Consider the following 26316-nt stretch of genomic DNA (forward strand, 5'->3'; position numbering starts at 1 on the left):
TAAACACACTTTCCCTGCTCAGTCATTCTTGACTAAGAACAATTTTAATGATTGATTTTTAGATTTAATTATTGTTGACATTGCTGCTGGTTTGGATTTTAAATTTCCATCATGCACTGCCTTGAGTGCCTCTGATAGAAAGGTGGTATACCTAAGTTTTTTTAAACTAATTAAACTATGAGCTATATTTATACTAATGCACAAAAATGTATACACACAAACTCCTGGAATCAGTGAATAAGTGCCCAATTGTCTAGTAGAGTTAGCAGAGAAGAGAATGAATACCTCTCCCAAAAGCTCATCCTGAGTAGCCAGACCCTCTTCACCATCGCTCTGTGCAGACTGGTCAGATTCCTCAAGAGCCTTTCTCCCAGAAGAGAAAAGGATGTTTTAAAGACTCTTAGCAAAGAGAAAGTCACCAATAGAGATAGCCAGCAGAAACAGTCAACACTTTCCCCCAAAGATCTGGTGTTAGTAAACAGACAGTTCCAGCAACAAAAAAGGTACCACCTTTTCTTCCTGCATTTTTCTTTCTAAATAGTCACACACACACAGTGACTAATCACAGTCAAAATATAGGGTTGTGTGAGGGCGCTTGCAACCCACACAACAAAGAAGTGAGTGGGAGGTAATCTTGTGGTGACAGCAGAGGGGAAAGTACTTCGTGACTTTGGATCCTAGAAGAACTACTGTATGAGCATCACTCATTTATACAAGAGGAGGAAGAACAGCTTAGTGGCAGAGGGTAAGCAGCGTTTTCTGTCGTGCACAAGAGGGGGAAGATCTGTGGTGATTTCATCTTCCCTGTGCAGCCCCCAGTGCCTCTTGAAAATATGTCCCTAGCATCACCACAATCCTCAGGGACATATTTTCAGATGTTTTTCTTGTGTAGGAGATATATTTAGCTGTGGCACTGGGTCTTCTGTTCTTGTTAAAGTAGCATCCCAGATAAATAATCTATCTTTATTTATAGAAGATATCCAACAAATGTTTAAATATTAGACTTGAAGCACTGCAGAAAGGAGTGCTGGCTCCATGCAGACTAAGAGCAACAACTCTTCCCAGAGAAAGTGGGAAAGTTATAGGGATGTACTGTGTTGTCTGATACCTAGCAGCAACATAAATTGGCTGCAACAGAGACTGCAGCATGACTGAAATAAACACCAACATAAAGAGACAAACCATAAAAATCTTGTGTCAAGATGAATTTCTCTCCTGCTTTTAAATGAACTACTTTTAAAGCAAATTATTTTTACACAGAAGGTTGATTTTCCCCTTCCCCCCTTTTTACCAGTATGAGCCATTATTAAGAACAGGACATTTGTAAGATACAAGTCTACAGAAACATAGGCTTGGATGATTCATATATTTTTGTGCAGCAATTTGACTGCAAATAGCAACAAGGTTACAGCAAGAGGGTGCTAATTTCCAAAACCTAGCAAATCTAGTTGACAAAAAGGTTGCATTTCCTTCCTTACCTTGTCTAGTTCTCTGTCATGGTCTCTCTCTTTACTGAGAGCAGAAGTAACCTGGGGGTGGGGGTAAAGAAAAAGCATTATGTACTGTTCATTCTGGAAAGTGAAGCAAAAGAGATAGAAACCGGAAAAACACTTAAATTCTTACGTACCAGACTCTGACAGTGTTGTCGCAGGGCTAAAGAGTAGGTGGTGGCAGAAAGGTGCTGGGTGTGTGTGTGTCTCTGTTTGAGTGTGAGATCAACTTTGCCTCCTAGCTCTTTGCCCAGAGCAGTTGCTATTTGCCCAAGAAGAGTGATATTTTCCTAGTAGATACCTTCTATGTTTTGTGCATTTTTCTTTTTAAAAATTTTTAAGAAGTTTTTTTAAATTTAAAATCACCAGAACCCATTACAATACATTCACTAACAAGAAAAGAAAAAGGACGCCCAAGCCTATGACTACAAACATACATATAACACTCTACAATGTCATTTCCTGTCATTCTTAAACAAATACATCTTTCCAAACTTGAATGGATTGGGTTTTCCCATCCTTACCATAATTTTTATAGTTCAGAAAATAATAGACCTTGCCAAATCATAATAAAAGACTGGGATGGAATTATAGATTTTCAAATGATCTGCGCATTTTTCAATAGTTTAAAAGAACAAACTATAAAAGAATATCTCTAAATAGAATTACAAGGACTTAAATGTGTTTGATTATAACCAGGAAGCAGATTTTAACTCCACAGAATTATGAACTCTTCATTCCTGCACAATCCCAGCCCTGTCCTCCCCTGTTTCTGCTCCTAACCGAGCAGTCACAACCTTCCCTGGAACAACCCAAGAAGCTGCCTTAGGAGAAGTCAGAGAACTGGTCTATGTATCAGGCAGGGTCTTTCCAGGATTCCAGTCCAGGGCCTTTCCCTGTCTTACTTGGAGATATCAGGTACTGAACATGGGACCTCTCGCGTGGAAAGCACGTGCTCTACAATTGAGCTAGGCCACTCAATACTGAGCAGATTTTTTCTACACTCAAGACGACATCAAATATGGCCACAGTGTCCATATAATACAGTTACCTTCTTCCGCAGATCATCTTTCTTGTACCCCAGGAGTTCCAGGTATTTGCCACGTGAGTCCTCTTCAAAATGCACCTTTATAAAAAAAATTGGGAAAGTAAAGAAAAATTTTAGGGGGAGAGGGAGGAGAGAATCATTTTCATCCTCTCCTCCACGGGCTGTCCCCATTCCATATCTCCTCTTCTAAATAGCTATAGTAACAAATTAAACATGGCAGATTTTAAGGAAGATTCAATATACAATGAGAATCCAGTATTTCTTCAAGCAGCAGGAAGGGCAGCATGATATACTCTGAGCACTACAAACCACTTTTTAAAATTGGTAGTAGCCCTCTAAACAAGCTAAAATGTTTCCAAAATCTGAATCATGACCCCACTGGAATTCTTCACATTGGCTGAAACCCCAGACTAACCTACTGTAAACACATCAAGTTTTTCTGTCGCGATAAAGAGGAAGGGCAATTTTCAGTCATCCTCCCTTTCCTCTTCAATTGCATGTGCCTCACAAAACTAACTCCTCACAATTCTCAGGGGTATAGTTTTGGGAGGCACAAGCGGCTGCAAAATCGCCACTTGCACAATGGAAAAACCTCGGGCATCCACGAAAGATTAGCTTGGATGTCAGCTACTATATACAATGAAAAGAATTTGCTGCCATAGGATGTGGTGAAGGACAACAGTTTAGATGGCTTAAAAAGACGACGACACACACCCAGGAAGGAGAGGTCTGTGACTGGACATGACAGCTATGCAGAACCTCCATGCTCAGAAGCACGATACCTCTGCATACCAGAGGTATGCAGGGAAGAGCTACTGCTTTTATGCCTTGCTTTGGGTTTCTTGGGGCCATCCAGTGAGCCACTGTGGGAATAGGAATACTAGACTTGACGGACTTCTGGGCCGATGCAGCAAGACTGTTCCCACTACACAGAAACACAGGAACCTGCCTTATACCAAGTCGGACCCTTGGGCCCATCGAACTTAGTATTACCTATACTGACTGGAAGCAGCTTCTTCAGGGTTTTAGGCAGGGGTCTCTCTCAGCTGTACCTGGAGATGCTGCCAGGGATCAAAGCTGGAACCTTCTGCATGCAAAGCAGATGCTCTTCCACTCAGCTACAGCCCATTCTTATGACCTGCTAGAATAATGGATTTCCTATTTGCATTAAACTAGAGTCGGTGTGGGTGGGAGCTGGGGAAGAAGTGGACTGGAGGGGTGATGGGTGGGTGTACTCAAGACCTGAAGGGGTGGGAATCCCCCGTGTTTATGAGGTGTTCATGATTTTTAATATTCCCTGCCAAAATGCAGCAACCTTTTGGTCCACGAGCACAATTTCTGATCCGCAAATTTACGTAAACATTCCTAGAAAAGGGTTAGTAGAGTTTACGTAACAACCCAACCTACAGAGTTTATTATTCAATTGTTATCTTCCTTTGCAGACAAAAATGGTTTTATGGTGTGGCCAAATAAAATGCAATAAAAGCCCAAGAACATAATCAAAGCAGGGGTGGAAGAGATGAGAGAAGAATTGATTGTGGCCTAACATGGAAGACATCTGTTGTCTTTCCACAGCAATACTTAACATACAAAAGTGTGTGAAAATGTCACACTCCAATAATTCCAAGATGCAAATTAAGAATGTCCATGCTTTTCTATGTCACATAGTTTATCTACACCAATGGGCCCTTTAAATGTTACTTGAGCTACATGGGAGTCACTTTAACATTGCGATATAATGGTTATGTGGCCTAGGAGCTGATCATGCGGCTTCATCCCACAGAATCAGCATTCTCCTCCTAATGGGGTACTGGACTCAAACAACCTATCCCTACCCATGTGGCTGGGTCATCAAATGTTATCTACTTGTGTGGAAGCAGTTCACAAAGAAAAGTGGCATCTACATGTTTAGGGCTACATTTAAAGGCCCTCTAGTTCACCATGTCTCCCCCTTTGAGCATTTGCTTAAGATGAATGGGAGCCTTAAGACCCAGTCAACACCTGACATTACCTTTAAGAAAGACCACACGCTCTTCTCAAAGTCATTCTTCGCAGCATCAATTTTCTTCTGACAATAGTTGATGAACGCTTCCGCCTGCACAGCCTCCTGAAGCTGGTCTGAACGGTTCAAGAATTCCTTCTCGGTGACAACTTGACTGACATAGACATGATAGTGTTGTTCGTGCTGCTCAGCTCCTTGTTGCTGAAGCTTGCTGTTCTCAAACATAACTAGCTTCCCTCCAAACTGGAATTTAAGTACACCAGAGATGAGGTTAAGACACCAACTGCAGTCACTTGCTATTGACTTCAATACCTTTACAAGTATATGCTCAGGGGAGAGTGCACATTTGCAAGACATATGGTAAGCTCTGAAGCGGAGTTTGAAGGTGGTTTGCAAATCATGGTTGAGGTTGATGGAAGTTCAGCATTAAGGAACAATTCACAAGTTTGTGCCCAAAGAAAATATCCAGCTCCTAAATAAATGAATAAAGAATGAAGCCTGCAGGCAGCCAATTGCAAACAAAATGCCCAGATAACTACATTACGCAGTTTTAGGTGAAACTCTTGGGGAGGGCCATAAGGCAGAAGCACATATTCCTGCCATGTGTTTTGCGGAAGAGTTTTCTACCGAGCGGAATGAAGAAAGAAGCTTCCACTTACTGAGAAAGATGCACCCACAGGCCGGCGAATCCACTTGGGTGGCTTCTTCAAAGGCAGGACTATGCTCTGTGGAGTTGTCTGCTGTGGAAACTGTAATGGAGGAAGTGGCTGCCCTGTACCAAATGGATCAAGATTCCCAAAAGACGACGAGAGCTTTTAAAAAAGAACATGAGAGAGAGAGAGAGAGAGGGAGAGAGGGAGAGTTGACTCCACATCTCAATTCAAAGTAGAGTCCATAACTTAAGAGCTTGCTTTTCCGACTGGCTATCAGTTCTTTCGCTTGCTTTTTGTCTCCTATTTGTTTATATCAGGTATTCCCAGGTTTTGGTCCCCAGGTCTTGTTGGACTACAACTTCCATCATTCCCAGCCACAAGTCTGGGGAGTATAATTGGTTTTAATTGTTATGCCATGCTTGGCTTTTTAAAAAAAAAATCAACTGATATTGCTGTCTCTGTGCTTCTACTGCTTTTTTTTACTGTATTCCTTTATTTCTTTAATTGTACACTGAAGTGCTCCAATGAAAGTCAGATAATAAATATACCCCCCCCCCAAAAAAAAACAACAAGACACAACCAGAAGCTCCCATCTCTGCCTCAAGCAAACACAACAGGGCAATTCTCATTTCAGAGGCAGAGTTCACAGCTCCACGGAGAAACACAGTGACTTGCAAGGGATCAAGAATAGGTATCTCAATAGCCTAGAACGAGATTATCTCAGGATAAAAGCCTCTGAATCCTGACTGTGTAAACAAGCTCCAAGAAACTGCATTAATTTCAACAACCAAAGCTCTACCTGAAAGCATTCCATGATGTCTCACAACATTTGTCTCTCGCTAATCCAATTTTTTAGTTCTTTGGGTCTTTTAAAATACCTTGTCTGCCTGTTTCTGCCGCAGGCTGTCTGTGCTTCCTCCCATGATTGAATAAATACTGATCCGCCCATCAAACGAAGCAGCAGAAAGGAGAGCAGGGTTCCTGGGACACCACTGAACATCGAAGCACCACTGAGTGCTGGTAGGAAGTTCATACAACACCTGTGTCCAACACCAAAATAAATGAGAGAGCAACAACACCATGTCGATCACTTTAAGAACTTTTTGTTGAAAAGCAGTCTGAGTGTTACCTAATATATGGTACACAGAGCAGAAAACCGTCCCTGATCTCTATGCATAAAGGAGCTTCTTAAGTAATGTGTATGTGCATGTATCATCATCAATGGCAGCTACCAAACAGAACAAGTATAAGCAAGATTGTCTGAGATGTATATATATCTCTTAACATATAGAAATCACCAGTCCTCCTGCTTGTGACATACTTTGCAATCTGGTATGATTGTAAGCCTTAATTGATGACAATTTGGTTTCCAAATGCATTTGCTCTGTGTTTTCCTTGTTCACGCTTCCTCATCCTGCCTATTGAATGGATACCAATGACAAAAACCGGTGGGGATTCTTATCCAGTGCATTTGTAAACCACCCAGAGACGTAGGTTTTGGGCAGTATAAAAATATGCTAAATAACAACAACAACAATAATAATAATAATTTTGTGCCAGAGGCACAAAAGACCAGCTGCTGATTGACAAAATGATTTTAGAAAATTGCAAGAGAAGAAAAACAAATCTAAGTGTTGCATGGATTGACTACAAGAAAGCCTTCGATTCATTGCCTCACACATGGATACTAAAATGTTTAAAAACAACTGATGTCAGCAAAAACATTCAGATATTTATAAAAAAAGCAATGAGTATGTGAAGTACAGAGTTAACAATCAATGGCAAGACGTTTGGACAGGTTAGCATTAGAAGAGGCATTTTCCAAGGGGACTCACTATCCCCTCTGTTGTTTGTAATCGCCATGACTCCACTTTCACAAATACTAAACAAAACAGGCCTCGGATACCAAACATCTAAAACATCCAGTAAAATCAACCATCTGCTGTACATGGACGATCTGAAGTTGTATGGAAAGTCCCAGTCAGAAATTGAATCATTGCTAAACACTGTCTGTATATTCAGTAGTGATATAGCAATGGAGTCTGGACTAGACAAGTGTGCTGCATTAATAATGAAAAGAGGGAAAATAACAAAAACAGAAGGAATAGAACTGCCCAATGGAAGCAAGATCAAGAACCTGGAAGAGAAAGAACATTACAAATACTTGGGCATTCTCCAGGCTGATAACATTGCACACACTGAAGTTAAAAGAAAAATTGGAAGTGAATACATCAGGAGAGTTAGAAAAATCCTCAAGTCCAAACTCAATGGCGGGAACACCATACAAGCCATAAACACCTGGGCTATACCTATTATCAGATACACTGCAGGAATAATAGACTGGACCCAGGCAGAGCTAGAGACGCTGGATCGTAAGACCAGGAAAATCATGACCATCAATCATGCTCTGCACCCCCGCAGTGATGTCGATAGGCTATACCTCCCACGCAGCTCAGGTGGAAGAGGAATGCTGCAAGTCCATCAAACAGTAGGAGGAGGAAAAAAGAGGCCTTGAAGAATATATCAAGGACAGTGAAGAAGATGCACTTCAAATGGTCAATAATGCAAAACTATTCAACACTAATGAAACAAAGCAGGCCTACAAGAAAGAACAAGTCAAGAACCGAGCAGAAAAATGGAGAAATAAGCCACTGCATGATCAATATTTGCACAATATACGAGGAAAATCAGACATCACCAAGACCTGGCAACGGCTTAAGAATGGTTGCTTGAAGAAAGAAACAGAGGGTTTAATACTGGCTGCGCAAGAACAGGCACTAAGAACAAATGCAGTAAGAGCAAAAGTCGAAAAATCAACCACAAACAGCAAGTGCCGCCTTTGTAAAGAAGCAGATGAAACCGTGCACCACCTAATCAGCTGTTGTAAAGAGATCGCACAGACTGACTACAAACAAAGGCATGACTAAGTAGCAGGGATGATACACTGGAACATCTGCAAAAAATACAAGCTACCTGTAGCCAAACATTGGTGGGACCATAAAATTGAAAAAGTGGTAGAAAATGAAGATGTAAAAATATTATGGGACTTCCGACTACAAACAGACAAACATCTGCCATTCAAACAGACAAACATCTGCCACACAAACATCTGCCACACAATACACCAGATATAACTGTAGTCGAGAAGAAAGAAAAACAAGTGAAAATAATTGACATAGCAATATCAGGGGATAGCAGAATAGAAGAAAAAGAAATAGAAAAAAAATCACAAAATACAAAGATCTACAAATTGAAATTGAAAGGCTGTGGCAGAAAAAGACCAAAATAATCTCAGTGGTAATTGGCGCCCTGGTTGCAGTTCCAAAAGACCTTGAAGAGCACCTCAACACCATAGGGGCCACAGAAATCACCATCAGCCAATTACAAAAAGCAGCTTTACTGCCTATATTCTGCGACAATATCTATAACAACAGCAACAACATTGACAATAAAATTCTGGCATCCCAGGTCCTTGGGAAGGACTTGATGTCTGGATAAAACAAACTAGTCAATAACACCTGTCTAACTGTATAAACAAGAGAGATAATAATAATTTTATGGGTGGCTGAATGGGACTGACATCAGGCCCAGGCAAGAGTAAACTGCTCCTGTTAAAAGAATCCCAAATCTTCACCCTAATTTCTGGATTGTTGTGCACTGCAGCAGCTTGCATGCACCTACACACAGCTTAGGAAGCTCCTTTATGCTCTGCGTACCATATATTAGGCAAGCATGATCTAGTAAGGAAGAGGGTATGGCATTCTCAGCAGCCACATCTACTCTGTGAAACATTCTCTCCATGGAGGCTTGCCAATCCCCATCAATCTGTACATAGGAAGCTGAGTCAAACCATTGGTCTATCTAGCTCAGTATTGTCTACACAGACTGGCAGCATCTTCTCCAAGGTTGCAGGCAGGAATCTCTCTCAGCCCTATGTGGGAGATGCCAGGGAGGGAACTTGGGACCTAGATGCTCTTCCCAGAGCGGCTTCATCCTGAGGGGAATATCATACAGTGCTCACACTTCTAGTCTCCCATTCATATGCAAGCAGGGCAGACCCTGCTTAGCTAAGGGGACAAGTCATGTTTGCTACCACAAGACCAGCTTGCTCTCTGCTGGAGGATAAAGATCCACAATCTTCAAAAGCCTTCCCTGCAGGTGTTTAGCAAGGGGACAGGGAGCCACCTTATTTACTTATTATTTCTCTGTGTAAACTGCCCTGAGCCATTTTTGGAAGGGCAGTATAGAAATCGAATAATAATAATGTGCTCAACTTATTTTTTGCATGTATATACTGTAGGGATGTGCACGAAGATCATCGTTGCCAACGGGGGGTAGCGCTTTAAGCGTGGGGGAAGGTGTACTCACCCCTCCCGCCACATTTCCCCCGCCAGCACGCTGTCATTTTGAAGCCCCTCGGGGAGGCAGTGTTCCTCCCTGCCGCCCCGTTTGCCCCATCGGCCGGAAGTGGTGAGCGCGTGTGCGCCCGCCGTACATGCGTGCATGCCCTTCTGCCATGTGCGCGTGCACGCACGACGGGCGCACGCGCGCTCGTGACTTCCGGCCGACGGGGCAAACGGGGCAGCAGGGAGGAACGCTGATGCCCTGAGGGGCTTCAAAATGACAGTGCGCCGGCGGGGGAAATGCAGCGGGAGAGATGAGTACACCCTCCCCCGTGCTTAAAGCGCTACCCCCCGTCAGCAACGTAACGCCGAAACGCCCCCAGTGCCGAAACATTTCGGAGGCCTTCATAATAGCCTCCGAAACGTTTCGGGCACATCCCTAATATACTGCTCCATATACAAACCTCTAGGTGGCTTACAGACTTGTAGAAAGGCAACTAGCATTGGATTTGGTGAGGATTCAAAAAAATAGAAAAATGGGGAGGGGCACTGAGTTCAGAAGTCACACTGTTCTAATCCAGAACCATAAACAGGTTTTAAACCAACCGCTCCCCACCCCTCAAACAACACCACCACAATAGATTGCATCAAAGATTTTAAGAAACACTGTCTTTAAAAAGCTAACCTATTTTTTCTTTGTGGGCCTGTAAATGAACGCTAGTGATTCCAGAGAGCCTGTTTGGGCACAGTATGAAAACAAAGGCTACCATGATCTAGCTGGGCGGCACCAAGAGTGGAATTAGCATTATCCGGACCAGAAATGTCTTTCCATTCAAAAAACCTGAAGGTTATTTTCAGCTAGTACCTCTCCTGTGTTTGGATTGGAGCAGAGGATCTTAGCATCCTTTCCACAGCTCAGCAACAGTTCAGGATCTGCCATACTCCAAGCAATGGTCAGAATACCCCTGTGCGGGACACAACAAATAAGGAGCTTTTAAAAACAACAACAACAACAACAAAAACCTGAAAGATTTTTCAGCATTAGTTTACTTCACCACTCAAAACTATGGCGACAAAAAGGAACATTTTCAACATCTGCCTCTAATATATAGTCCAGTGCTTGACATTTCCCATGCACCAGTTCACCATGGTGCCTGGAAATTTAGGTGTGGTACCTGAGCCAAGCAATGGATGGATGCAACCAGGAGGAGTGAACAAGCAAGATGGGGATGAGTTGCTCCTCTTCCTAGTAGTATTCTTAGAAGCCTAATAGGGGATCCTTGGGGAGAATATCAGTAATGGCAAACTGGACCTTCATTATCATCTTCAACAATGAGCAGATTCAAGAGACTGTTGGACACAAGCCAACAGGCCTGTCCAATTCCCCATATGAACCAAGTGTGTTCATTGGAACATGTCCCAGCAGCCTCTAAAACGCACAGAGCTTTCAGAGGAGATACTCAGAGATTTTTCAGCAGACAAGTCAATGTTCACTAAAGATGGAAAGTCCGAAAACTGCTGGTGTAGATTATGGGTGCCACAAATGACGAGGACAATTTGTGCTACACCCTAGACTGATAGGTAGTATATTGAAGTCCAGGACCCCCAAGGTAGCATACTCAGAAATGTTACCTGTTCCATGAACAGGTACAGTGAGACAGGCAGAGCTGAGGGGTTTCAATGCATGGATGAGACGTTGGTGCCAGGAGAAGGGGTTTAGATTTGTTAAGCACTGGGATACGTTTTGGGGAAAGCAAAGCCTGTACAAAAGGGACAGACTGCATCTGAACCAAGATGAAACCAGACTGCTGATGCTTAAAATCAAAAAGGTTGCAGAGCAACTTTTAAAATGACGCCTGGGGAATAGCTGACAGGAGCTGGGAAGTATCTGGTTTGGCAAATGCAATCCTTTAAAGTGCGAGGGTGCAAAGGATTCAGATAAAACAGAAGGGGACAGAGCAGAACCACAGAAAGAGCAGACAGAAGGATGTGCCAACCGGTCAAAGAGTCAAAAGAAAGATAGCATACACCAGGGAAGAGATTCAGTGTACAGGTGCTTATATGCCAATGCCAGAAGCCTCCGAGCCAAGATGGGTGAGCTGGAGTGCTTGGTTGCTAACACAGAAATAGATATAGTGGGCATAACAGAAACATGGTGGAACAGTGAGAACCAGTGGGACACTGTTATCTCTGGGTATAAACTCTATAGAAAGGATAGGGAGGGGTGCCTTGGAGGAGTAGCAGCAATGCATGTTAAAGAAGGGATAGAATCTAACAAGCTAGAAAGCCTAGGTGGACTGGTGTCCTCCACAGAAACCCTGTGGGTGACAATACAAGGCCTGAAAGGGAACGTGCTACTGGGGACGTGCTATCGCCCTCCAGATCGAAACGTCGACAGTGACTGGGAGTTGCAGGAGGAAATCAGGGAGGGATCAAGGAGAGGCAGGGCTGTAATAATGGGTGACTTCAATTACCCACACATGGACTGGGTAAATTCACAGTCAGGTCAGGACAAAGAGGTCAAATTTCTAGATACGCTGAATGACTGTGCCCTAGAACAATTTGTCTTGGAACCAACCCGAAAGAAGATGACCTTGGACTTAATCCTGAGTGGCACCCGGGACCTTATGCGTGATGTCAGTGTCATCGACCCTTTAGGGAACAGTGACCATAGTGCAATCAAATTCAGCATACATGCGGGGAGAGAATCACCAAGGAAGTCTAACACAGACATTTTGAATTTCAGAAGAGGAAACTTCTCCAAAGTGAGGAGTGTGGTGAAAACAAGGCTGAAAGGGAAAATCAGGAGAGTCACATTGCTCCAGAATGCATGGAGTTTACTCAAAACCACAATAATAGAAGCCCAGTTAGATTGTATACCCAAAAGGAGGAAAGGTACCACTGGTCCAGGAGGATGCCAGCATGGATAACATGTACCGTCAAGGAAGCCATAAAAGGAAAGACGACTTCCTTCCAAAATTGGAAGGCCTGCCCAAATGAGGAGAACAGAAAGCAACACAAACTCTGGCAAAAGAAATGCAAGGTGACAGTGAGGAGAAAAGAAAGTTTGAGGAACATTTAACTAAAAGCATCAAGGGGAATAACAAAAGCTTCTTTAAATACATCAGATGCAGGAAACCTGCCAAGAAGGCGGTTGGACCATTAGACAATGAGGGAGTGAAAGGGATTATCAAGGATATAGAAGTTGCAGAGAAGCTAAATGAATTCTTTGCGTCCGTCTTCACGGCAGAGGATACTGAGCAGACACCTGTTCCTGAAACAGGCTTTTCAGGGATGGAGGCTAAAGAACTGAGTCAGATAGAAGTGACAAGAGATGATGTTCTAGACTGTCTGGAAAAACTGAAGACAAGCAAGTCGCCAGGGCTGGGTGGCATCCATCCAAGAGTCCTCAAAGAACTCAAATGTGAAATTGCCGACCTCCTTGCTAAAATATATAACTTATCCCTTCAATCAGGCTCTGTACCGGAGGACTGAAGAGTAGCCAATGTAACACTGATTTTCAAAAAGGGATCCAGGGGCGATCCGAGAAATTACAGGCTGGTTAGCTTAACATCCATTCCAGACAATGATGGAAAGCATTCTCAAGGATAAAATTGTAAAGCACAAAGAAGAACAGGCCCTTCTGGGAGAGAACCAGCATGGCTTCTGCAAAGGTAAATCTTACCTCACAAACCTTTTGGAGCTCTTTGAGAGTGTCAACAAGTGTGTGGATCAAGGTGATCCAGTTGACATAGTATACCTGGACTTCCAAAAAGCTTTTGACAAAGTTCCTCATCAAAGACTCCTGAGGAAACTTAGCAGTCATGGGATAAGGCAACAAGTACATGTACGGATTTGTAACTGTTTGAAGGACAGGAAACAGAGAGTAGGGATAAATGGAGAGTTTTCACAACGGAGGGAAGTCAGAAGCGTGTTCCCACAGGAATCTGTACTAGGACTGGTGCTTTTTAATTTATTCACAAATCATCTAGAAGTAGGGGCAAGCAGAGAGGTGGCAAAATTGGCAGATGATACCAAACTCTTTTGGGTATTGAAATCCAAAACAGATTGTGAGGAGCTCCAAAAGGATCTCTCCAAACTGGGTGAATGGGTAACAAAATGGCAAATACGGTTCAATATTGGCAAGTGTGCACATTGGGACGAAAACCCCAACTTCAAGTATACGCTGATGGGATCTGAGCTGTCAGTGACTGACCAGGAGAGGGATCTTGGGGTCGTGGTGGACAGCTTGTTGAAAGTGTCGACTCAATGTGTGGCAGCTGTGAAAAAGGCCAGTTCCATGCTAGGGATCATTAGAAAGGGGACTGAAAATAAAACTGCTAATATTATAACGCCCTTATACAAAACAATGGTGCGGCCACACCTGGAGTACTGCGTACAATTCTGGTCACATCTAAAGAAGGACATTGTAGAACCGGAAAAGGTACAGAAGAGGGCAACTAAGTTGATCAGGGGCCTAGAGCACCTTCCTTATGAGTCAAGGCTACAACACCTGGGGTTATTTAGTTTAGAAAAAAGCTGACTGTGGGAGACCTGAGAGGTCTATAAAATCATGCATGGTGTGGAGAAAGTGGATAGAGAGAAATTGCTCCCCCTCTCACCTAACGCTAGAACCAGGGGTCATCCAATGAAATTGATTGCAAGGAAATTTAGGATCAGCAAACAGAGGTACTTTTTCACATAATGCATAATCAACTTGTAGAATTCTCTGCCACAGGATGTGGTGACAGCCAACAACCTGGATGGCTTTAAGAGGGGTTTGATAACTTCATGGAGGAGAGGTCTAACAAAGGCTACTAGTAGTCGGAGGGCTATAGGCCACTTCCAGCCTCAAAAGAGAGGATGCCTCTGAGTACCAGTTGCAGGGGTGTAACAGCAGAAGAGAGGGAATGATTTCAACTCCTGCTTGTAGGCTTCCAGTGGCATCTGCTGGTATGTTTCCCAGACTATGGGGAACACCTATACATGTATTGGGCAGCACCTCTCTAGGAAGGTGCTGAAAGGCATAATCTCATACTGCATAAGAACAGCCCTGCTGGATCAGGCCCAAGGCCCATCCAGTCCAGCATCCTGGTTCGCACAGTGGCCCACCAGATGCCGCTGGAAGCCACAGACAGGAGTTGACGGCGTGCCCTCTCTCCTGCCATTACGAAAAGAGAGCGAGCGCGAAAAGAGAAAACAAGACATACCTTGCATGGCTTTCCAAAACACGAAGTGGAGAAGTCGCAAACCTCAGGTCCCACATCTGAATGACAGGCAGCCTGTCGTCCTCTGAAGCCAGAACCAGTTGTGTAGCAACATCAGGATGCCAAGCTAGCCCTGAGCAGTGCATCTGAAACAGCAGAAGTAATGCTGAACTCCAACAACATTAAGGAGGCCTAAAAGGAACAACCCCACTTTGGCTCTACATTTTAAAGATCTTTTAAATATATTTTATTTTATACATTCATTTAATAAATTTGTATACCGCCCAATACCCAAGTCTCTATGTGGTTTACAGCATAAAAACTAACCAAGGACAAACCAAAAATTTTAACAGATTAAAATATCCATAGCAGTTCTAATCTCAGCAGGAAGTGCATTCCACAATCCTGGAGCAACTACAGAGAACGCATGCCTTTGAGCAGCCACTGGACGAGCTGGCGGCACCCTCAGATGAACCTCCCCTGAAGATCTTAATAGGTGGCGGGGTTCATAATGAAGAAGGTGTTCTCTTAAATACCCTGGGCCCAAGCCATTAAGAGCTTTATAGGTAATAACCAGCACTTTGTATTTTGCCCGGAAACCTATTGATAGCCAGTGTAGATCTTTTAGAATCGGAGTAATATGGTCTCTATGGGATGTCCCAGAGACCATTCTGGCAGCAGCATTCTTCACCAACTGCAGCTTCCGGACTACATACAAAAGGCAGCCCGACATAGAGTGCATTGCAGTAGTCAAGCCTGAAGGTTACCAGCATGTGCACCACTGTCTTAAGATCACTTACTTCCAGGAAAAGGCACAGTTGGTGAACCAATCGAAACTGATAAAAAGCACTCCTGGCCACCACCTCCACCTGAGGTATCAGGGAGAGGGTTAGATCCAGTACTCCCAAACTGTGAACCTGTTCCTTATGGGGAAGTGTAACCCCATGCAGAACGGGCAGAACTATCTCATTTCCTGAACTGCAGCTTCCTACAGTGAGCATTTCTATCTTGTTTGGATTCAGTCTCAAGTCTGTTATCCCTCATCCAGCCCATTACTTCCTCAAGGCAGGCATTTAGGGAAGTTATGCCATTGCCCAATGAAGCTGACATGGAGAAGAAGATTTGGGTATCATCAAGGTACTGATAACACCCTGCACCAAATCCCCCAATAATCTCTCCCAGCGGGTTCATGCAGATGTTAAAAAGCACTGGTGATAAAATGGAGCCCTGAAGGACACCATACTAAAGCTCTCACTGTAAAGCAACAGTCTCCAAGTAAACACCTTCTGAAAGCTGCCCAAGAGGTACGAGCAGAAACATTGCAAAGCAGTGCCCTTTACACCCAGTCCCCGCAGGCAATCCAGAAGGATACTATGGGTATCAAAAGCCACCAAGAGATCCAAAAAGGACCAGAGTCACACTGTCGATTGCCCATTGGAGATCATCATCAGGCTGACCAAAGCCATCTCTATCCCCACCACCCTCTCAATCAACTTGGCCAACCACGGGAGATTGGAGACAGGCCTATAATTGCAAAACTCTGAGGGATCCAGCGTAAGCTTCTTTAAAAGAGATCTAATAATTGCCTCCTTTAAACAAGGAACCATCCTACCTCGGAAGCATTTATGATCTCAACTAGGCCCTCTCCAACAATCTTCCTGCTTGATAATATAAGACATATCGGACAAGGGTCAAGAGAACAGGTGGTAGGAGGTTCCAAAGAACCTTGACAATTCTGCTGGACACCAGCCTGCAGACGTAATACACACAGGTTCTTTGGAACTGACTAAATCACTGTTTTAAATTGTTTTAATATTTTAACTTTGTGTTTAATCTGTTCTATTGTAAACCAACCAGAGATGTGAGCTTGGGGTGGCAAACAAAAATGCCAGATAAATAAATAAAAGTACAATGCACAGATTTAAAAGGATACAAAAATAAAACCATGAGAGGAGAAGTTTTTGTATAGATATATATCCTATATACTTTACTTTTCAAAAAGAAAGCATCAATCACTCTCAGCAAGCCAAAGATCTCTTTACACTTTCAGTAAGCCGAAGTTTATTTCCGAGTGATGGAGGAGTAGGCAGGTGCAATGGCAACATTCTTTCCGAGGGCCAAATAGCAGCCATGCCCACCTCCCATCTGGATCTGCACTGTGATATGGGGGAAGAGGTTAACCGTCCCCACATGTCACAGTTCTGATCTGCAGTGGATGCTTCTATGCCTGCTGCTTACAAAAAGAAAAAAGAAAAATTAAAAGCCACCAATGATTAAACCATGTGTGTAAAGGTATGCCTAGGCTGTTATCTGCAAAAGGCTTGCTGAATAGTTACCCGGTTACTGTGGTCGCTGACTTTGATGATAGGTTCGTTTTTCCTGAGATCCCACACTGTGGTACGACCACTGGGGCATGCAGAAGCCAAGATATGCTGGACTTGCCTGTTCCAGGCAACACAGCTGATGTCTTCAGGAGGCTGTTGCAAACAGAATATATGATAGCATCTGTTTTTCTTCAAGCAGGAGATGTGATTGTAAACAAAAGCATCTAAAAACAACCCTGCAGTTTGAAGGAACAACCAGCGTGCCCAGATCAGACCGTCATTCTGCATCAGCAAGGGACACAACACTGGACTGACTGATCTTCTAAACTTTGAGAACTTTTCTTCACCTGTTGCCTACCCACAGCTATGCCTCCGGTGCTCAAATCTTTAATGTCATTTTTAAAGTTTCTAAGCTGTCCTTCAGAAGATCTACCAGGGTGGTGCACACAATCTTAAGACAGGTTCAAATCCACCCTCAGCCAGAAAGCTTACTGGGCTAGTCACTACCATTCAGCCTAACCTACTTCAAACAGATTCATATGAGGATAAAGGGTGGAGAAAACAAAGCCTCATGTACTGCCTCAATTTCCTTGGAGAGAGGATGGGATAAAAATCATATTATGCAGAATGTAATCTGCATTCATTTGCACTGACAGAAACATATGCAGACAAAAACACTTGCCTTTTAAAATATCTGGTTTTGCAGCAAACATTCAATTCTCATGCAGATAGATACAAGATGTAAAGACGCCCTAAAAAAGGTCTCTTCCTATCAAAACAACACATGTGAAGCACTTGACATACAAAAAGCTTTATAGAAATGCTAAGTTTGCACTGATATATTCTGGAGAAGTCTCTTCTGGAAGTCCCTCTGTGAGTTGCTGTATAGTCTAGAGCCTTTTCTGTGGTGGCAACCCAACTGTGGAACTCTGTGCCCATCAAGGCTCATCTAGCATCCTCCCACCCCCGCCCGGCCCTTTTGTTTTTAAAAAGCAGCTGAAAACTTATTTCAAAGAAGTTGGAACTAGATAATTGTTTCTTAACCCTTGCTACTACTGATTTTTGTATTGTTAGATGTATTTTGTCAATGTTATTTGTCTTATTTTAATTTTGTATCACAAATTGCTCTGAGAAGTCTGCTACAGAGCAATCTAGAAATCTGACCTACAAGAAATCAAGACTCTCCCAAGCTGGGATCCAAAGGGTTACACGGCACATCCAAGGGGGTGGGGGCCTTCTCAGCTGCCCTCTTCTGGCAACACCTTCCTGTTCCCAAGAGAGAGAGGGCTCTCCAGAGCAGCATTTGATGTGGTGTGAGGCACGTTCACTGGAAGGGAAAACGGGCAACCTCCCTATGTGCGCAGGAGCCTCTTGGATCTCAGTCCAAGTTGTTAAAAAATTGATGAAGCTCTTAAGAAAGAGGCTTTTAACTTGTTTACTTACTTTGGTTACTTTTATTATTTTTATTTTACATTGGATCTATTTTATTGTTGTGAGCCGCTCTGAGCAGTAGTGTACTGGAGGGCCAGAGTTTAAATATTTTAAATAATAATAATAATAATAATAATAATAATAAAAACTGGGAAAACTCATCTCATAATGAAAGACCCAGCAAAAGGTGCAGTTCCAAGTAATTATAGACCAATAACCTGCCTGCCAACCATGTTCAAATTATTTACTGGATTAGTAGCAGATGAAGTTATGCAACACTTATTAACTAACAAACAGCTTCCAGTGGAACAGAAAGGAAATTGCCCGAACACCAGAGGCACAAAAGACCAGCTGCTGACTGACAAAGTGATTTTAGAAAATTGCAAGAGAAGAAAAACAAATCTAAGTGTAGCATGGATTGACTACAAGAAGGCCTTCGACTCATTGCCTCATACATTTATTTATTGTTAGATTACATGGATACTAAAATGTTTAGAAACAACTCATGTCAGCAAAAACATTCAGATATTTATAAAAAAGCAATGAGCATGTGGAGTACACAGTTAACAATCAATGGCGAGACACTTGGACAGGTTAGCATTAGAAGAGGCTATCCCTTCTGTTTGTAATCGCCATGACTCCACTTTCACAAATACGAAACAAAACAACCCTCGGATACCAAACATCTAAAACAACAAGTAAAATAAACCATCTTTAAGGGATTAAAGGTGCTATTGTGTCTGTGTTCTCATGAGCAAAACTTAAGATTATCAATAGTTTATTAGGCCTGGATATGAAAGCAAGTTACTACATTGGCATGACTGAACAAAATTGCAATGTGTAGTCATTGTTTGCTACTTAGCATGCAATTTAAACCTGTCAATGTGGAGTTGCCTTGTCTAAACCTCATAAAAGGGCTACACAAATTACCTGCAGAACTTTTACGAAGATCACTGCCACTAATGAGAACCACAATCAGATTAGAACAACCTTTTCCAAGTTTACAACTAATTTTTTTTAAAAAAACCAATTTAGGGTTACTTCTGGCTCAGAAAAAGGAGGCTTGTTGAACTGAACCAGGACTGAATGATGGTTGCCTTTTAAAATTCCTGTCATCTTCAGTTCTCACATTATTAACTTGAGTTGTTCTCGCAGTGTACTCGTATGTATTTATACACAAATCATATCACTTCAGCCCACCACACATCTGACAATGTAGGCTGTTGCCCTTCTAAGATCTTCTCTGTAAATCAAACTTTGGTATCCAAGGACTTTTCACCTGCTTCTACAACTCTTCTGAAATATCTCTCCGCTAGAAGTCCCAATTTTAATTTTAAGGATGTGTCATCCAACAACTGGATGTTATCAAAGAGCTTCACAAGGTTCTAATAAGCTCCCACACAACAAGCTTGCAGAAACGCCAAGAACTGAAGCAGACTGTGACTGTATATAAACTCTTTGTTCTCTAATCCACCACCATACAGTTTTCTTTGTACTGTTGGGCAAAATATACACCATGTACCTGTGTCTTGGCTCCAGGGGTCATTGGTGTTGCAAAGTTGTTCAAGTCCCAGATGTAGATCTCAGACTCATTTGCACCTGAGGCAACTAGGTTTGTCTGTCAGAGAAAGAGAACACACACACACACCAATGCGTGTAATAAGGATAAAAGAGCTCTTTAAATTATGATATTCATATACTATAAAATCAGGGGGTTCCCAAGCTTTTTAAAGAAATGTACCTTTTCTGGCACCAACCTTCAATTCAGATACCCCACGGAGGGGGAGAGGGGGGAGGGGAGGGGGAGGGGGAGGGAGGACACATGGGGTAGCAGGAGCACTCCAAGTACCCCCTGGGAGATGTTCAAGTATCCCCAGGGGTACTAATACCCCCTTTGAGAACCCTTCTATAAGTAATGGGGGGATGGGGGACGGAATCTAACCTGGAATAGATTGACATCCAGAGTTCTTACAGGTCCTGTGTGCTTGTCTTTCTGTGCAATCACAACATCACTTTCTCCAGCTATTATTTTAGCTGGGTCATACAAAATTATGTTCCCGTTTTCGCCACCAGCAATAAGCACACCTGAAAGATTCCCATCAGAAGCCATTTTGTGAGGACCCCATATTAGTTTATGATACCTGTAAGATAAATTTCAAGGGAGGGGGAGATAAGTTACAGAGAGAGACATATGCCCCCAGTCAGCCCAGACACTTCTCTAACGAGTTTCATTCTTCAGGCATGTGATAACCAGTGGGGAGTAGTGGCTATAAAACTGGGTTTGGAGGTAGGTGATCCTGATCTAAATAGGCAAGTCACCCAGTCAGGCCTACCCTGCAAAGTTATTAATACGTACATAGCTCCATACATGTATGTGGCACTTCAAAGAATCAGGACCTTGCCCTGAGGGGCTTACAATCATATGATATTATTTCAAAGTTTAGTTAGAGTAGGGCAGGAGTTCTCAACCTTGGGTCCCTGGGTGGTGCTGGACAACAACCCCCATTGTTCTTGGCTGAAGGCCATTGTGGCTAGGGATGAAGGGAATTGTAGTCCAAAAACATCTGGGGATTCAAGGCTGGGGGAAAACAGCAGTAGGGTAAAAGGTTGCATCAAAGGGTTTGTGGGAAAAGATTTTAAGAAGAGTTTTGAAGGACATGAGAGGAAGCACTACAGAGATGTTCTGGGATGTAATTCTGAGGATGGTTGTGAATGATTAAACAAGGCAGTAGACCTTCCATTTTAAGATGCTTAGATTGTTGTAAGTTCTGCATATATTGCATTTGGCTTAGGATTTTGAGAGACAAGAAGCTTGTCCTACTTATGTCGGTAAAAATAATTCAATCGAACGCAGCCCAAGCAAGCCAGGCGCCTCCAATGACAACATACACGGTCAGCGGAAGCACAATGTCTCCTGTTGACATTGAATCTGCGATGAAACATTCATGGACTCATTCCAATGTCAATGGAAAGTTTTCACCTCCTTCAGCACACGAGAAGGAGCATCACTTGCTTTCCTTGATATTGTCAAAACTGCTTTGTCATGAATAGCTGCTGCTATGAGCTTACTGCAAGTGCCACTAAAGAGGTCAACAGGCAGAATTCTCCCTGCTAGGTAAATGTACAGGAAGGACAATACTAGTTCTTGCTGAGAGGCAAACAGCAACAATCTGGAAAGAATTCAGAATCACCTTACCAAGCAAAAGCCACAAGCCACTGTTTCTAAGCAGGGATGGCAACACCGGCACATCTTTGCAAGAGACGACACTCCAATGATAGGAGCACCCTACAGCCCAGGGCTGAGCAAACTTAGCCTAAGGATATTATTTTGTGGCTGGGGATGATGGCAGTTGTAGTTCATCAGCATCTGGAGGGCCACATTGGCCCAGCCCTATTTAGTCCCTGCTGCATGTCTGCTGTGCTTATGAGGTCAGGGAGCTGAGAGGGAAGAAGCAGTAACCAGAGCAATGCATTCCGCTTACTCTGGATCCAACCTAGGGATGAGAGTACACTGCTCTTTCTAGCTTTTTTCTTCTTCCTCGCACCACTGGTCCAGGAAGCCTCCTTCTGGCACAGCTTTCTTTGGCAGGACTCTCTGCCTTGTCTGGGTAAAGATAAGGTGCACATCTGGGCCACCATGGAGACCCCTCCTTTGCCAATTTGTGCAGAGTTGTACACCTGGCTTGGGGTGGCAACAGAGCTAAGTGCTCTCTCTCATGCATGCATGTGTGGGTCCTTGAGGCTGGGTGCAGGCAACATACAGAACTCCTTTGCTCACATGCTGAGAGAACTGTGATTTGTTAGACCACAGCGCTGCGAGTTATCTGAACATGACGCTGTTTAACCACAATGTACAAACCATGATATTGTTTAACTGTGATTTACAAGCCAGAGATCACAGCAGCTCGGGGGTTCAGTTGAGCTGCAGAGCTGTGGTTTAACAGACCCCAGTATTCTTTTCACAGTTTCACACTGGAGCTCGGGAAGTAAGGAAAAGGAACGTGCAGGCTCAGGAAGGGCTAGCAGTCATATTCACGACCCAACAAACCACGGTTTGCTCAGTTGTCTGAACTGGACCCCTGTGTACTGCAATTATTGTAAGTGGGTCAACGATTTTAAATGTTGAATATATACCTATGAGTGGAGGAGAAAGTGGCACAGGACTTCATCTCCAGCGATGGGTCCGTCAAGTCCAGTTCAAATATTTCCAAGGAAGCACTGGTACTGAATGTTGCATCCAGCTGCTGAGCAGATGTGCCTGTACAGAAACATACAATTGCTTACCAGTTACCAATACCTACTGTAAAAAAAATTTACTTTCAAATGCCGAAACATTTCAGTACGTTTAACCAGGGGTGGGGGGAAGCTAATTTTTTTTTTTTTAGCAATTTTAAAAAAAAATCACCAGGTTTTGAATATCTTTGCCATTGGGAACTTTACCACACACTTACAAAACCTCTCTCTCAATTGATCTTGGTAATCACACCAGAAAAAAAATGTTTAATGTACTTTACCGCATGATTCTGAAGGGCAAAGCTGGACAATGGTCTATTTTGGAAAGCAGAGAAACCACTGGCTCAGTTAAATGAAATTCTTGCTCTTGATAATGGTTGTATGATATACAGCTAGTGGTGGCTGGTTGCTGCTGGGGCAGGAAACGCAAAGTGGAAGGCAGAGCATACCTTTAAAAAACACCTCCCCTCTGATACCCCACGTGGCCAGGAGCCCCACACCCACTGCTCAGATAACTGATGTCCATGCTGAGTGGCCATTTGAAGGGTCAGCTCCAGTGTTCTTTTTTCATCTGTGTAAGGAATGAATTTTGTTCTGAGTGGCAGTATCAAGACAGTATGTGCGCACGTGCGTTCAGAATGGGGCCTTCCTGATTCAACCTGAGTGGGATCTAAAATTAATGAGTGGACATCAAAAAGCTTTTAAGCATGAACACATGCGCATGCCTTAGAGCGAACACTGGTCAGCTCAGTGACCCCACAAATGGCCACCAGGCATATGCATTGGCTGGTTGAGCGGCGGGGGCAAGGCACATAGTGGGGCTGAAGATCGGTCACACAGGATGCCAGGCAGAAGGAGATTTTTACCAACTTTTAAAAGGTATACTCTGACTTCTTCTCCACCCTCTGCCCCAAAGGCCACCAGCCACCACTGGGGGTGTGCAAGAAACACATTTTGTGTTCCATTCAGAACTTGGAACGGAACACAAAATGCACATAATGTTCTGTCGGAACCACTGGTTGAGCCAGTTGTTCTAGTAGAATGACCCTGTTCCATCAGAATGTTTTAACCCATTCCGAGCACCATTTTGGATTCCAAAATGGCACTCAGAATGGGTCGGAATGTTCCACGTTGGAACAGGTCATTCCATTCTGAGCTCGACACGGTGCCCCCCCCCACCACTCCCTTTTATGGATGTTCTGTGTTGAACTTGGAACACTCAAAACAGCCTGTTTTGAGGCGGAACGTTCCAACCACAAAACATTCTGCACAACCCTAGCAGCCACTATATACAAACTTAGAGAAGCTGTGAAATAAAGTAGCACATTCTACTGTACCTTCCGATAGCGAGTTTTAAAACCAAGGCTTGAGGAAAGATTCTATCAATGGCTTTTGGCCATGAAAGTCATGTGGAATCTCCATGTACAGTGATGGTCTATCTCTGAATACTAGCTGCTGGTGGGGAAACAATAGGCCCCTGTTTGAGAGAATCCAGAGGTATCTGACTGGCTGCTGCTGAGAGTGCTGAACCAGGCAGCTGTTGGTCTTATCAAGTAAGGCAATTCTTATTTGCTCAATCCTCATCAAGGGCAAATGTCAACTAAACAAACAAACCAGACCAAAACACACACACACACACACTTTCTTGGAAATAACTTATTTATTTATTTATTTTTGCATGTGCCAAATTATAGGACCAGTTCAGCTGATCCTCTAAACCAGGGATAATAAATTGTGGCCAGGGATGATGGGAGTTGTAGTTCAACAACAGCTGAAGAGCCAAGGTTGCTTACCCTTGCTCTAAGCCATCAGTTAGATTACTATGAACAAGTCATGGCAAACCAGGCCGATGCTTTCCCGCTTTCCTCTTTTCTTCCTTCATGCATGAGACTAACCTGTAATTTCCCATTACATGTGAACTCAGGGAACTGTGGTTTATTCTAACTCTAGTTAGTTAAAACAAAACAGGATCAATTTTTTTTTACTAGAGTTAGAATAAACCAGTTTCTCATCTGAACATAAAAGGAAGTTGTGGATTAGTAAAAAGTGAGAGCAGCTTTCACTCTCCTCCTCTCACATGTGAAGGAAGGAGAGGGAATCTGCAAGCAGAAGCACATCATGGCTTTCTACAAGCGTCAAGCCTCAACTCATGATGACACTCAGGAGACAGAGTTTTATTATGCCTTGAAAAGCACTAAAAATTCTTAAGTGCCAGGCCTGCAAGAGGTCTGAATAAATATTTAAGATGTATACATGCTATCATCACATTTCTAGATGACCAAATGCCTGGAAATTTCCCAAATTACTTCTACCATGAGCTACAAGTGTTTAAAACATCTCCACACCTGCATAAAGTGTTATAGGCTCCTCTGAAACTTACCTGCTGCTAAATAAATGGGGTGATGAGCGGCTGGACTCCATGCCTGAATGGCAGTACGATCTATCTCTTTTAGCTTCATCCTGCTAAGAAAAGGGGGGAAATGCTATAATTCACCAACATTACCACCAAATAAATGCTAAAAATAAGGCTGGCACGCTGGAAAAAGGAAAGCAAATTGTTCTAGTAAGAACTAATCTGCCTTCTTTCCTTTCACTATCCCTACAGCTGGACAAAATTTGGTCCAAATCGGTTAGGCAATTCACAAATTAGCCCACTTGTACCTCAAACGTTCATGTGCCCACCATTTTGAATTGGGGTGGATGACATAATCACAAACTACGCATTTGAGGTGTCCCTACAACAGTGCCAAATTTGGTCCAAATCGGTTCCCACTTGCACCTCAAATGTTCACGTGTTTACCATCCTGAATCAGGGTGGATGACATCATTACAAACTATACCCTTGAGCCATCCTTGTGTGTTCCTACACCTGTAGCAAAGTTGGTTCAAATTGGTTAGGTGGTTCACTAGTAAGCCCAATTGTGCCTCAAATGTTCACGTGTCCACCATCCTGAATCAGGGTGGATGACATCATTGCAAACTATGCCATTGAGGTGTCTTCGTGTACTGGAACTGTACCAAATTTGGTTCAAATCAGTTAGGCAGTCCACAAGTTAGCCCACTTGCCCCTCAAACGTTCATGTGTCTGCCATCTTGAATTGGGGTGGATGACATCATCACAAACTACATCGAGGTGTCCCTACAGCTGTAAAAAATTTGGTCCAAATTAGTTGGATGGTGCACAAGTTACCCCACTTGTGCCTCAAAACATTTACGTGTCTGCCATCTCGAACTGGGGTGGATGGCATCACAAACTACGCCGTTGAGGTGTCCCTACAACTGTGCCCAGTTTGGTTCATATCAGTCCAGGCATTGCAAAGTTGATAGGGACACACACACACACACACACACACAATATGCTGGGTGATCTTATATGTCTATTGGAAAGAAGGCTAAAAATTAATTCATTCTTAAAAACTGTTCAAGGCAAAAAATAATGTTGCTGGGGGGAGGGGGCGGGGATTAAAGTCCATGTTAGCGTCGAAATAGACTTCACAATATTCAGTAACAAAAAACATTAGCACACAGACCAGCTTTATTGTAGCCTGAAATCAACAGGCTCATGTGCATTACTCTAAGTACCTA

At 43.2% G+C, this 26316-nt stretch overlaps 1 protein-coding gene across 14 annotated transcripts in view; it reads right to left on the bottom strand.

Annotated features, from left to right (window-relative positions):
- Window positions 1-26316, bottom strand: part of SEC31A (SEC31 homolog A, COPII coat complex component) — a 97736-nt gene that overhangs the window by 43083 nt on the left and 28337 nt on the right. For 10 of the 14 annotated variants that reach the window (XM_053252137.1, XM_053252148.1, XM_053252135.1 and 7 more), the window contains 13 exons: window positions 25112-25194; window positions 22633-22756; window positions 20441-20639; window positions 20021-20116; window positions 17080-17220; window positions 14747-14889; window positions 10402-10501; window positions 6072-6233; window positions 5200-5352; window positions 4550-4783; window positions 2542-2616; window positions 1479-1529; window positions 286-363 (listed from right to left, as the gene is read on the bottom strand). In XM_053252137.1, coding sequence (XP_053108112.1) covers window positions 286-363; window positions 1479-1529; window positions 2542-2616; window positions 4550-4783; window positions 5200-5352; window positions 6072-6233; window positions 10402-10501; window positions 14747-14889; window positions 17080-17220; window positions 20021-20116; window positions 20441-20639; window positions 22633-22756; window positions 25112-25190 — 1635 coding nt within the window. In that variant the 5' untranslated portion in view covers window positions 25191-25194. The remainder of the gene's footprint in view (window positions 1-285; window positions 364-1478; window positions 1530-2541; window positions 2617-4549; window positions 4784-5199; window positions 5353-6071; window positions 6234-10401; window positions 10502-14746; window positions 14890-17079; window positions 17221-20020; window positions 20117-20440; window positions 20640-22632; window positions 22757-25111; window positions 25195-26316) is intronic. The other 4 variants (XM_053252138.1, XM_053252136.1, XM_053252139.1 and 1 more) reach the window with 2 other exon arrangements.

This window comes from Hemicordylus capensis, chromosome 5 (genome assembly GCF_027244095.1).
Source record: "Hemicordylus capensis ecotype Gifberg chromosome 5, rHemCap1.1.pri, whole genome shotgun sequence".
NCBI lineage: Eukaryota > Metazoa > Chordata > Lepidosauria > Squamata > Cordylidae > Hemicordylus > Hemicordylus capensis.